We start from the raw sequence: 13810 nt of genomic DNA on the forward strand, positions 1-13810 counted from the left end.
GCCGTTTTGTCTGACGCTGACAGAGGTTTTTCTGAGACCATTTTGTCTGAGGATGACAGAGGTTTTTCTGAGACCGTTTTGTCTGAGGATGACAGAGCTTTTTCCGACGCTGAGGCCGTTTCGTTTGAGTCTGACACCTGAGTCTGAGATCTGAGGATGTCCTAAAATGAACACCGTACCTAAGGGACTTATTGGAGCAAACTGATAATAAGGAATTACATTAGTCCAGCCTCAAAATACCAAATACATGGACTAGTTTTCAGCATCTTTTTCAGACAGGATGTGTCTTTTTGCAATGTTAGGCAGGTGAAAAAGGCAGTCCTTGAAATTTGTTTTTACGTGGGAGTTAAAGTATATATCCTGATAAAAAATAACTGAGATTTCTTACGGTGGTGTTGGGGGCCTGGGCAATGCCATCCAGAGTAGCTATAACATTAGATAACAGGATGGAGGTGATTGGGGCCAAGTACAACTTCAGTTTTGTCTGAGTTTAACATCAGGAAATTGTACACACCATGGTACACACCATGACTAACCTTAACATGCATGGAGGATTCCTTGTTAACAAGAATAAACTGAGATCATGAACACACCAATGTCAGAAGAACGACTTCCCAACTCAGGAAAGGGTACCATCAGAGGAGCATGTGAATGCACCATTGGCCTTTCCAGAGGTCTTTGCTCTAAAGCTCAGTTCAGACCAAAGATTCGTGACAAGACAAAACCTTATTAGAACATTGCAGTGGTCTGAACCGGCCCGTCTCAGCTTAACTCAAACCAGCTGATGGTGTTGTTGCAACTCAGCTGGTCACGTCTCCAGAGGCTGGTTTTAGGAAGTAAGGGACGTCAATTGTTTCAACAAGCGCCGGCAAGCACAGTATATGGTGATGCTAGCTAGCGAGTGACTTAAGAGAGCCAGCGGCGTTTGAACACAGCAGTGAGTTTGAGAAATAAAACGTTTTATCCATTTTATCACTGGAAATGCAGCTGTAGTAAGCATCTCACTATTACTAACGTTATCCACATTAATATTTAGATGCCACAAATAATATCCAGCTACATAAAAGCCTAAAAGTTGGAAGTTAGAACAAAAGTACAAAGAATCGTTGCTATAAAGATAATACACTGTCTCGTCATGTCGTATTGGTGTAAACTGGCAGGATTCAGAACATTGCAGACTGGTGCGTTGCAAGTAGTTGCAAGTTTCAACTCATCACAGTGAAAATCTTTGATCCGAACAGGGCTTAAGAGTGCAATTCTTAATATGACAGAGTCATGTAACCTGAGCAAACAAAGTTTAACAACTATGAGGTCAGGCCTCCAGAGTTTGATCAAGTTGTTTACATGTTAGTAGCTTTCCCTTTGGAGAGATTAATGAGATCCATGGAGGTTGATGCAGTTTGATAAAAACTTCCTACAGACTCAAACAGATCACAGATCCAATTTCTGTGTTTACAGGACGACATCAGTGTGTATCCAGTTCAGGTGCTGATGACTTCATAAGACAAACTCAGGTTATATAAGACTTCTAGTAATATAACTGTTTTATGTATTCAATTTTGTTTTAGACAATCATAATGGATAACGAATTAAATGTAACATATATAACTTTTGATGGGCATGTGGAAGTGCAGAAATACAGATATCTTTATTTTGTGATCATGTTTACAGCATATATTTTAATAATTTGCAGTAATTCCACTATTGTGGGCATCGTAGTGATTAACAAAGCCCTCCATGAACCTATGTACATTTTCATTGCAGCGTTGTTAATCAACTCTGTTCTTTACAGCACTGCTATCTATCCAAAGCTTTTGATTGACTTTTTATCTGAAAAACAGATCATATCTTATTCAGCCTGTCTCTTTCAGTGGTTTATATATTACACTCTAGCCATTTCAGAATTCTTCCTGTTGTCAGTCATGGCTTATGACAGATATGTGTCTATATGTAAACCTCTGCAATATCCAACGATCATGACAAAAAAAACTGTTTATGTTTTCCTGATTTTAGCTTGGATTCTACCTGCTTGTCAGTTTTCAGTGGGACCGTTACTAATTGCAAATAAAAAGCTCTGTTATTTTATTTTAAAAGGGATCATTTGCAACAGCACAATTCAGAAACTCCACTGTCTGAGTTCAACAGTGCTGAATATATATGGCTTGATTGTGTTTGTAAGTGCTGTACCTCTTCCTCTTCTCTTTATACTTTTTACATACACAAGGATATTTATAATAACATATCAAAGTAGTAGAGAAGTCAGGAGAAAAGCTGCACAGACCTGTTTACCCCACCTGTTGGTTCTAATCAACTTTTCCTGTTTGACTACATATGATGTACTTCTAGCTCGACTAGAAACCGATTTTTCCAAAACTGTTTATTTAATTATGTCTTTACAAATGATTTTGTATCATCCTCTTTTTAATCCGATCATTTATGGACTGAAAATGAAAGACATTTTTAAACACCTGGAGAGATTGTTCAGTCGAGACAAATTAAACTAATATATCCACTGTTTTAACTGTGTACACTAATTACAACATAATAATAATGCAAATATTCTTGGTAGGTATTTAATTCACATATTTGCTTCTAATAGGCTTAAACATAATAAAAAACATTGTTAGCATCAACAATGTGATGTCAGTTATTTTGTCACTGTCATTTAAAGATACAACACCTTATTTTTTATCTTATCATGTAATCACAAAATGCAAACCGTAAAAAGTTTTGTTTGTTTCTGTAGTAAAATTTTATGTTGTTACCATTGTTTACTTTTTTCATCAGTACCATATTTTCTCTTGCTTCAGATGAAATTCCAAGATGTTTAAATCAACAGCCCTGAATGCAAGAGCCTAGAACATAAGTGCATATTATTGTGAGTTTTCTGTGTAACTTGTTTTTAGTGTCTGATTTGGCATTATAAAGTACGCAAAGGGTTACTAGTGTAATGTGTTTTTTTTTTATTTGTGGAAAAAGAATAAGAAAAAAAAGATACCATATTATTTTTGCTATGATATGTTTTTTTTATTAGCACTATTTGTAGAGTATACCTCGTGACAAACGAGAACCAGCACTGGGAGGATTCTAACAGCCTTAGTTGGGTAAATCTTGAACTGCAGAATTAATTTTTGATTCATGGAACTGTTTATATTCTTGGACTTTTTGATAATATTGTAATTACTACTCAAACACATGCTGGTGGGCTGCAAGACCAGTCTCCTTCAGGGTTGTTATACCTGGCGGCACAACCAGGTGCTGTGGTGTATAGCAGTGCTGATAGTCGGTGGATGAAAGAGTTGGTAGAAAGATTAACAAATGTGCCTGGTTAGCTCACCTGGTTGAGCGAGCGCCCATATGTAGAGGTTTTAGTCAAACCTCTGTCAGATATGTACAAATGGGTCATCACCTGTCAGTGAGCATTAACATTTCCTTTGGCGTCCCACAGGGTCAGCATTGGGCCCAAAACTGTTTATACTCTACCTTAACAACATTTGTAAAGTATCAAATTTACTAAAATGTATTGTTTTTGCAGATGACACAAATAAAATATTATTTATATATTGAAAAGGGTCACAAAATAAATAAAAAAATTATATCTTTGGTTAAATTCAAATAAGTTTAAAGATAACTCTTGCCTAATAAGGGATGCTGGTACTGGTGTAACGCTGTCTCTTTTTCTGGTGCCAGTTAGAAGTCTTGCTGTCGAATTATGCACCAGCCCCAGACATATCAAAGAGAATAGATAAAAAGATGGATATTTAACCTTTTCAGCCAAGATTAAGGGAGGCCGAAATGGCTTAACTGTTGGGCAAGAGTCTACACTCAGACTAATACATTTGTCAGCAGAAATAAAATTCATTTGACACCATGGACCAAAACTTAAATGGATGTAAATGTTACATTTTGCAAGTCATTGCTGGCAGTCTTGCTGCAATAATTCGGCTTGCGTTTAGATTATAGCAATGTTCTGAGCATGTTCAGTGATGCAGAGCAGAGAGTTTTGGCCACTTGGAGGCAGTAGAACAGGCAGAAACATCAAGCAGAACCTGGCTCTAGTTGGGTGGCGGTGTGCCACGACCGCTTGGGGGATGAGAGAGCGAGAGAGATGCAGATCAACTACAATACTTCCTAACTATAATAATTATAGAAATATGACTTATAATAATTATAATAGTGAGTATGGAAAGACATGAACAGTGGCAGTTATAGTAACAGTAAAAATTTAAGCTGCAAGCAGCATTGGATGGGCCCTCGCGCCTCTGCGCGCGTCAGGGTTACTGGTGGACACCGCTCCTTGCGACCGTGCATTTGTGCGGCACTCAGACACTGCAAATCGTCACCAATGAAAAGGGAACTCCATGCTGAGTTCAATGATACCTCACACAAGACCTCACAGAAGGGTCTACATCAAACGGGTCCTAAGTTATAAAAAAGGGGCATGGTTACAGCATTGGGGGTGTGTCAAACCACCGATCAAAAATAAACTCTCTGCTGAGTTCAATGATACCTCCCACAAGGGTCTACCTTAAACGGTTCAAATGTTATTAAAGGGGGCGTGGCTTAAGCATAGGGGGCGGGCCAAACCATCACCAACGAAGAAGGAACTCCCTGCTGAGGTCAATGACACCTCACACAAGACTCTACCTTAAACGGTTCAAATGTTATAATAGGGGACGTGGCCTGAGTAAGTGGGCATGGTTAACGTATAGGGGGCTGCTCAGTATCACATGTAGACCACACATTATAAGTTTCATGTAAATCGTATGATGTTTGTCATATAAGGCTGATTTCCTGTTGCCAGCGGGGAGGGCTATGACCAAAAGTCAATTTTAGCCTACACATTTCCTCAGGCCTGGACCCTTGTCAATTGTTAGAAATTTTGCCTAAATTGGACAATGTACACTAAAGTTACAACATCTTCTTCGTTCATCGATAAATGCTCAAAATGGACGCCACGCCATGCCCCCACTGTTTCATCGTTAAGGTCTTTAGATGACAGACAGAATTTGAAGTTGATCTGATGAAATCTCTAGGTGGAGTTCGTTAAAGTATAGCACCTTGACTTTTAGGCCTACTTCCTGTTGTCACAAGGGGGCGCTATGATTTGGAATAAAGATCGGCCTTTATACTTCCTCAGGGTTAAGACACTTATGAATCCTGAAAAGTTTCAAGCCAACTGGACAATGTACACTCAAGTTACACCCACTTCCTGTTACTATGGCGAAACGCACAAAATGGCCGCCCTGCCACGTTCTATGACAAAATGTTTTTCCTTTTATAACTTAATTTTTAACGTCTTAAGATGGCACAGACCAAATTTGAAGTTGATCGGATGAAATCTCTAGGAGGAGTTTGTTAAAGTACGACATGTGGAAATGGCTAAAATCACAAAAATTTCGAACTTTCAATTCAAATTGGCGGACTTCCTGTTGGGTTAAGGGTATGGCTTCAGTGAGATTTTTTGTACATCTTGACATGCTACATATGTGTACCACTTTTTGTTAGTTTATGTTAAATTTACTGCAGGAGCTACATTTTTTGTGTAGGGGGCGCTAGCGAGCCATTTTTGTGCGCCTATGCCCGAAACCCTTAAAATACGTAAATTTTCACCAGACTTGATGCGACTTGGGCGAGGGCCCAAGAATTATTAGGGCTCAGGCCCTAATAATTCTCAGGCCCTAATAATTCCTTCAGTTTCAATAGGGCCTTCGCCGCTGTCAGCGCTTGGGCCCTAAAAAAAAATAAAAAAAAATAAAAAAAATAGTACTAGCAGTGGACATTGAGCAGGAACACAGCCGTTCTGTGTCTCCTGTGTTGTTCCCCTCCTCCCGCCTGCTCCTGCCAGCTGATTACACGCACCTGTTCGTCATTCCACCATCACCCTTCCCGCTGCACACACCTGCCAGCCATCTACTATCAAGCCAGTATATGAACCCCGGATCCACTCATCTTGATCGTTGCTTCAGCCATTCTGGTGACACGCTACACAAGCTCTCTGAGAAAAACATTATACTTACCTGTCCTTGTCTGTCACTAACCTTTTGTCTCCTCTCTGCAGTCATCCTCTCCACTCGCTTCCCGTACCTCCAGTCAGCTGGCCTCACCGTTCGGTCCCCCTCGCACGGCTCTCCACTTCATCCTGCTCTGCTCCTGCCCTGCCCTGCCCTCGTTCCTGCTTCCAGCCACCCTCCACCTCGACTCCCCTCTTCCCCGGACTCCAGTGCCTCCTCTTCGGCCCCCTTGGTCCCGGTTCCCCTGCGCATCCCCGCTAGCTCCCTCACCATCCTAGCCCTACAGCCTCCCTCTGCATTCCCTCACCATCCTACCCTACAGCTTACCCCTGCATTCCCTCACCATCCTAGCTCTACAGTCTCCCTCCGCATTCCCTCACCATCCTAGCCCCACCATTTCCCTCAGTATTCCCTCACTATCCTACTCCAGCCCCAGAGCCCCTTCTCCTGTCCCCGGCGTCCGCCTCCTCACTCCCTCCTCTTCCCTAACCTTCAATAAAACTTGTTTGTCTGCTGAGCCTAGCGTTTGGGTCCGTTCTGTCTTCATCCTCACAGAACGATCAAGCCAAATATGGACCCAGCAGGCTCCCCCCCCCATCCCAGTCCTCCCACTTCCCCACCGTCAGATTTATTGTTCGCCGTGGCCTCCCAGGGAGCGTTGCTTGGCCAGCATTCCTCGGCTATTACATCCATGTCCGAGTTGCTTCGCTCCCTGACCGAGGAGGTCCGACGTCTAGCCGCCCAGTCCCATCACTCCAGTTCCTCCAGCGATCCCTCTCCTTCCAGTGCTCCGTCGGTTGTTCCCGCGCCTACTCCGCCCGCTGTCGCCTCTCCTCCCCTCGAGTCCCCCGTCTCTTCCCCGGATAAATTCTCTGGCGTGCTGGGAACCTGCGAGGGGTTCCTCGTGCAGTGCGCCCTAGTGTTTCGGAGGCAGACAGTAACCTTCCACTCCGACGAGGCCAAGGTGTGTTTCGTCGCTGGGCTGCTCCGCGACAAAGCACTTGCATGGTTCACCTCGGTAAGTGAGGGGCAGCCACACCTCCTCTCCTCTTACTCGGCTTTTGAGCAGGAGATGAGGAGGGTTTTTGACCGCCCTGTTCGAGGAACAGAGTCCGCTTCCCGGCTCGTGTCCCTCCGGCAGGGTGATTGCAGTGTCGCCGAGTACTCGATTGACTTCCGCATCTTGGCCGCTAGGTCGGGCTGGAACAGTCCGGCCCTCCGTAGCATGTTCCTGGCGGGTCTGAGCGAGCGCATGAAAGACCTGTTAGCTGCCAGGGACGTGCCGGAGGGTCTCGACGAGCTCATCGAGACCGCCATAGATGTGGACAATCGCCTCCGGGAAAGAGAGAGGGAACGAGCGCCCCGCGGTTCCTCCTCTTCCCGGACCTGCCTTCCGCCAGCACGGGTCTCTGCTCCCCCGTCTTCCCAGTCACGTCCAGTAGTCCCTCCGGCGCCTCCTTCCTCGCCTCCCCCTAAACCCATGCAGTTGGGTCGGGCCCACCTTTCCCCTGAGGAGCGCGAACGCCGCTGCCTTGCGGGCGTGTGCATTTATTGCGGTAACCCTGGCCACTTCATTTCTTCCTGTCCTATCCGCCCAAAAGTACAGGCTCGCCAGTAGTTATGGGGACTCTGGCGAGCCGTACCCCTCCCCCGTCTCGTCTTTTGCTGGACGCTGCCATTACTTGGCAAGAAATTACCCTCCCAGTGGGGGCGTTAATCGATTCTGGGGCTGACGAAAACTTTTTGGCCCTCGAGATCGCTAAACAGCTCTCTATTCCGTGCGTTCCCCTTGACACGCCTCTTCGTGCCACCGGTCTCGATGGCCATCCCCTGCCTACCATAACTCACCACACTCCCCCGCTCCGCCTCCGCACCTCAGGTAACCACCATGAATCTATCTCCTTCCACCTTATTCCCTCACCTGCTAATCCGGTTATTCTTGGTCTCCCTTGGCTCATTATTCACAACCCCAACGTGGACTGGGCGCGGGGGAAGATCCGGAATTGGAGTAACCACTGCCATGCGTCCTGCCTGCTGTCTGCGCCTGCCCCCGGTAAGCCCATCCAATCCGTTGTTCCCCCTGTTTCCCCTGACCTAACTCTGGTTCCCCCCGAGTATCACGACTTAGCCCAGGTGTTCAGTAAAGAACAAGCTCTGTCCTTACCCCCCCACCGCCCCTACGATTGCTCCATTGCCCTCCTCCCGGACGCACCGCTTCCGTCCGGGCGCCTTTTCAATCTGTCGCGTCCGGAGAGAGAGGCAATGGAGCAATACATCAAAGACTCCCTAGCTGCCGGCATCATTCGTCCCTCCTCGTCCCCTTTAGGCGCTGGCTTCTTTTTTGTGGCTAAGTAAGATAAGACCCTCCGCCCATGCATCAATTACCTGGGCCTCAACGCCATAACCATTAAAAACAAATATCCACTTCCCTTAATGGATTCGGTATTCGAGTCCCTCTCCCGATCCGCTATTTTCACTAAACTAGACCTTAGAAATGCTTACCATCTAGTGCGGATCCGGGAGGGGGACGAATGGAAAACTGCCTTTAACACCCCATTAGGCCACTATGAGTACTTGGTGATGCCTTTTGGCCTCACCAACGCCCCCGCAGTCTTTCAAGCCTTAGTTAATGATGTGCTTCGCGACTTTCTCCATCGGTTTGTATTCGTCTACCTTGACGATATCCTGATCTTCTCCCGTGACCCAGTCCAACACATTGAACATGTCCGTCTAGTGCTGCAGCGGCTTCTGGAGAATAGGCTGTTCGTCAAGGCAGAAAAATGTGAATTTCATGTCCCTTCTGTTCAGTTCCTCGGTTTTATTATTGAGAGTGGCCGGCTCCGCGCCGACCCGGCCAAAATTCAAGCCGTGGTCGAGTGGCCCACCCCTACTTCCGTTAAACAACTGCAGCGTTTCTTGGGCTTTGCTAATTTTTACCGTCGCTTTATTCGATGTTACAGCTTCCTAGCCGCCCCTCTCACTCGCCTTACCTCCCCTTCGGTCCCCTTTGTCTGGTCTCCAGAGGCCGCTGCAGCCTTCTCCCTCCTTAAAACCCAATTCACCTCCGCCCCCATCCTCATCAACCGAGACCCCTCCCTTCAGTTCGTGGTAGAGGTAGATGCCTCGGATGTGGCCGTTGGAGCCACCCTGTCCCAACGTTCGTCCTCTGACCACAAGCTCCATCCCTGCGCCTTCTTCTCCCGCCGCCTAACCCCCACTGAGCAGAGGTACAGCGTGGGGGACCGGGAGCTGCTGGCCGTGAAGCTAGCCCTCGAGGAGTGGAGGCACTGGTTGGAGGGCACCCAACACCCCTTCCTGGTCTGGACCGACCATAAGAACCTTTCATACATCCAAACTGCTCAGAGACTCAACTCCCGCCAGGCTAGGTGGGCCCTGTTTTTTAACCGGTTTAATTTCACCCTGTCCTACCGCCCCGGATCCCGCAACACTAAACCCGACGCCCTATCCCGTCTCCATTCCCATGACGACCCGGCTACCCAACCAGACACCATCCTTCCTCGGACCTGCCTTGTCGCCTCCCTGGTGTGGGAGGTGGAGACTGCCGTACGCCGTGCCCAGTCCACCGACCCCGGACCAGGAACCGGTCCTCCCAATCGCCTCTACGTCCCTCCTGTTGTTCGCTCCCGGGTCCTCCAGTGGGCGCACGCCTCCAAGTTCAGCTGCCACCCAGGGATGGCCAGAACGCTCTTCCTACTCCGTCAGCGGTTCTGGTGGCCTGCTATGGATAGAGATTGCCGGGACTTTGTGGCCGCTTGTGAGGTGTGCGCCCGCTCCAAGGCTTCCCACCAACCGCCCGCTGGTCTGCTCCGTCCACTTCCGGTCCCCGGTCGGCCCTGGTCCCACATCGCCTTGGACTTTGTTACCTGTTTACCCAACTCCAATGGCAACACCACCATACTCACCGTCGTGGACCGATTTTCCAAGTCGGTCCACTTCGTCCCTCTACCTAAGCTGCCTACATCCCTGGAAACTGCCCGTCTACTGGTCCACCACGTCTTTCGGCTCCACGGCATTCTGCAAGATATCGTCAGTTCACGTCTCAAGTCTGGAAATCCTTCTGCCAAGCTCTCGGTGCTACTGTTAGTCTCTCATCAGGCTACCACCCTCAGACCAATGGGCAGACCGAGCGGGCGAACCAGGACCTGGGGGCGGCCCTTAGGTGCGTGGCATACCGTAACCCCTCCTCGTGGAGTTCCCACCTCCCTTGGGTCGAGTAAGCACACAACTCCCTCGTCAGCGCTGCCACCGGGATGTCTCCATTCATGTGTGCCATGGGTTACCAACCTCCGCTGTTCCCGTCCCTGGAGGAAGAGGTGGCGGTTCCTTCGGTCCAGTCCCACCTACGACGGTGTCGACGGGTGTGGCGGGAGACCAGGGCGGCCCTTCAGCGCACCGCCTCTCACAATAAACGTCTGGCAGACCGTCACCGGACACCTGCCCCCGTCTACCGGCCGGGCCAGAAGGTGTGGCTCTCCTCTCGGGATCTCCCCCTCCAGACCACCTCCAAGAAACTCAACCCCCGGTTTGTGGGACCGTACCCTATAGAGGCTGTCCTGAATCCCACCGCCATCAGGCTCAAGCTCCCGCCACACCTCAAGGTACACCCGGTCTTTCATGTCTCCCAGGTCAAGCCGGTCTCCACCAGCCCTCTCTCCGCCCCGGTGGCAGCGCCCCCCCCCCTCCACGGATGATCGATGGCCATCTGGCCTATACGGTACGCCGCCTCCTGGATGTGCGACGTAGAGGCCGGGGTTACCGGTATCTCGTGGACTGGGCCGGTTACGGACCGGAAGAACGATCCTGGATTCCCGCCAGCCAGATCTTGGACAACACTCTCCTAGAGGACTTCTACAGGGTCCACCCGGACAAGCCTGGCGGCCCGCCTAGAGGCGTCCGTTGAGGAGGGGGTACTGTTATGGTTGGGGTCGGCTGGCTGTGAGTCTTTGTTTTATTTTCTGTTTCCCAGTACCATTTTATTCCCACTGTCAGTTTCTATTTGTTTTGCCTCGTTCTGTGTCTCCTGTGTTGTTCCCCTCCTCCCGCCTGCTCCTGCCAGCTGATTACACGCACCTGTTCGTCATTCCACCATCACCCTTCCCGCTGCACACACCTGCCAGCCATCTACTATCAAGCCAGTATATGAACCCCGGATCCACTCATCATCTTCGCTTGATCGTTGCTTCAGCCATTCTGGTGACACGCTACACAAGCTCTCTGAGAAAAACATTATACTTACCTGTCCTTGTCTGTCACTAACCTTTTGTCTCCTCTCTGCAGTCATCCTGTCATATCTGTAAAGTGTCTCGAGATATCTCTTGTTATGATTTGATACTATAAATAAAATTGAATTGAATTGAATTGAATCCTCTCCACTCGCTTCCCGTACCTCCAGTCAGCTGGCCTCACCGTTCGGTCCCCCTCGCACGGCTCTCCACCTCATCCTGCTCTGCTCCTGCCCTGCCCTCGTTCCTGCTTCCAGCCACCCTCCACCTCGACTCCCCTCTTCTCCAGTGCCTCCTCTTCGGCCCCCTTGGTCCCGGTTCCCCCGCCCATCCCCGCTAGCTCCCTCACCATCCTAGCCCTACAGCCTCCCTCTGCATTCCCTCACCATCCTACCCTACAGCTTCCCCCTGCATTCCCTCACCATCCTAGCTCTACAGTCTCCCTCCGCATTCCCTCACCATCCTAGCCCCACCGTTTCCCTCAGTATTCCCTCACTATCCTACTCCAGCCCCAGAGCCCCTTCTCCTGTCCCCGGCGTCCGCCTCCCCACTCCTTCCTCTTCCCTAACCTTCAATAAAACTTGTTTGTCTGCTGAGCCTAGCGTTTGGGTCCGTTCTGTCTTCATCCTCACACAAATCCTTCCATGAACCTATGTACATTTTCATTGCAGCTTTGTTAACAAACTCTGTTCTTTTCAGCACTGCTATCTATCGAAAGCTTTTGATTTACTTTTTATCAGAAACACAGATTATCTTATTCAGCCTGTCTCTTTCAGTGGTGTATATATTACACTCTAGCCTCTTCAGAAATGTTCTTGTTGGCAGTAATGGCCAATGACATATGTTTCTATATGTAAACCTCTGCAATATCCAACAAAACTATTAAGATTATCCTGATTTTAGCTTTGAAAAACTCAGTTTCTTTGTTTTGAAAGGAATAATTTGCAATATATATATATAATTTTTGTGTATTTACAGTATATGGTGATGCTAGCTAGAGAGTGACTTTAGAGAGCCAGCGGCGTTAGAACACAGCAGTGAGTTAGGGAAATAAAACGTTTTCTCCATTTTATCACTAGAAATGCAGCTGTTGTAAGCATCTCACTATTACTAACGTTATCCACATTAATATTTAGATGCAACAAATAATATCCAGCTACATAAAAGCCTAAAAGTTGGAAGTTAGAACAAAAGTACAGAGTCGTTGCTATGAAGATGATACACTGTCTCTTCATGTCGTATTTACGATTCAGAACATTGCAGACCGGTGCGATGCAAGTAGTTGCAAGTTTCAACTCATCACGGTGAAAATGTTTGATCCCAACAAGGCTTAAGAGTGCAATTCTTAATATGACAGAGTCATGTAATCTGAGCAAACAAAGTTTAACAACATGAGGTCAGGCCTCCAGAGTTTGATCAAGTTGTTTACATGTTAGTAGCTTTCCCTTTGGAGAGATTAATGAGATCCATGGAGGTTGATGCAGTCTGATAAAAACCTCAAACAGGTCGCAGATCCAATTCTGTGTTTGCCGGGCCAAACCAGTGCGTATCAAGGTCAGGTACTGATCACTAAATAAGACAATCTCAGGTTATATGAGACCTTTAGTAATTTTTTAGACAATCATAATGGATAATGAATTAAATGTAACATATATAACGTTTGATGGGCATGTGGAAGTGAAGAAATACAGATATCTTTATTTTGTGATCATGTTTGCAGCATATATTCTAATAATTTGCAGTAATTCCACTATTGTGGGCATCATAGTGATTAACAAAGCCCTCCATGAGCCTATGTACATTTTCATTGCAGCTTTGTTAATCAACTCTCTTCTTTTCAGCACTGCTATCTATCCAAAGCTTTTGATTGACTTTTTATCTGAAAAACAGATCATATCTTATTCAGCATGTCTCTTTCAGTGGTTTATATATTACACTCTAGCCTCTTCAGAATTCTTCCTGTTGTCAGTCATGGCCTATGACAGATATGTGTCTATATGTAAACCTCTGCAATATCCAACTATCATGACAAAAAAAACTGTTTATGTTTTCCTGATTTTAGCTTGGATTCTACCTGCTTGTCAGTTTTCAGTGGGACCGTTACTAATTGCAAATAAAAAGCTCTGTTACTTTCTTTTAAAAGGGATCATTTGCAACAGCACAATTCAGAAACTCCACTGTCTGAGTTCAGCAGTGCTGAATATATATGGCTTGATTGTGTTTGTAAGTGCTGTACCGCTTCCTCTTCTCTTTATACTTTTTACATACACCAGGATACTTATAATAATCTATCGAAGTAGTAGAGAAGTCAGGAGAAAAGCTGCACAGACCTGTTTACCCCACCTGTTAGTTCTGATTAACTTTTCCTGTTTGACTACATATGATGTACTTCTAGCTCGACTGGAAACCGATTTTTCAAAAACTGTTTATTTAATTATGTCTTTACAAATGATTTTGTATCATCCTCTTTTTAATCCGATCATTTATGGACTGAAAATGAAAGACATTTTTAAACACCTGGAGAGATTGTTCAGTCGAGACAAATTAAACTAA

At 46.8% G+C, this 13810-nt stretch overlaps 2 protein-coding genes across 2 annotated transcripts; both read left to right on the forward strand.

The window, feature by feature from the left end:
- The first annotated feature begins 1577 nt into the window (after positions 1-1577).
- Positions 1578-6402, forward strand: LOC116046667 (olfactory receptor 10J4-like). The gene is made up of 2 exons (XM_031295066.1): positions 1578-2484; positions 6062-6402. Exons 1-2 carry the CDS (start codon positions 1578-1580, stop codon positions 6400-6402), a joined length of 1248 nt encoding a protein of 415 aa, XP_031150926.1.
- Positions 6403-12883: 6481 nt separating this feature from the next.
- Positions 12884-13810, forward strand: LOC116046668 (olfactory receptor 13C2-like). Its single transcript, XM_031295067.1, has one exon. The coding sequence runs from the start codon at positions 12884-12886 to the stop codon at positions 13808-13810; it is 927 nt and encodes a 308-aa protein (XP_031150927.1).

This window comes from Sander lucioperca, chromosome 8 (assembly GCF_008315115.2).
Source record: "Sander lucioperca isolate FBNREF2018 chromosome 8, SLUC_FBN_1.2, whole genome shotgun sequence".
Classification (NCBI taxonomy): Eukaryota; Metazoa; Chordata; class Actinopteri; order Perciformes; family Percidae; genus Sander; species Sander lucioperca.

What these genes read in the sequence shown, in the direction of transcription:
- LOC116046667 (XM_031295066.1), top strand. Translation starts at nt 1,578, where the DNA reads ATGGATAACGAATTAAATGTAACATATATAACTTTTGATGGGCATGTG. An exon ending in ACACCTGGAGAGATTGTTCA is followed by an intron (nt 2,485 to 6,061) that starts GTCGAGACAAAT and finishes TCCTCTCTGCAG; the next exon opens with TCATCCTCTCCACTCGCTTC.
- LOC116046668 (XM_031295067.1), top strand. Translation starts at nt 12,884, where the DNA reads ATGGATAATGAATTAAATGTAACATATATAACGTTTGATGGGCATGTG.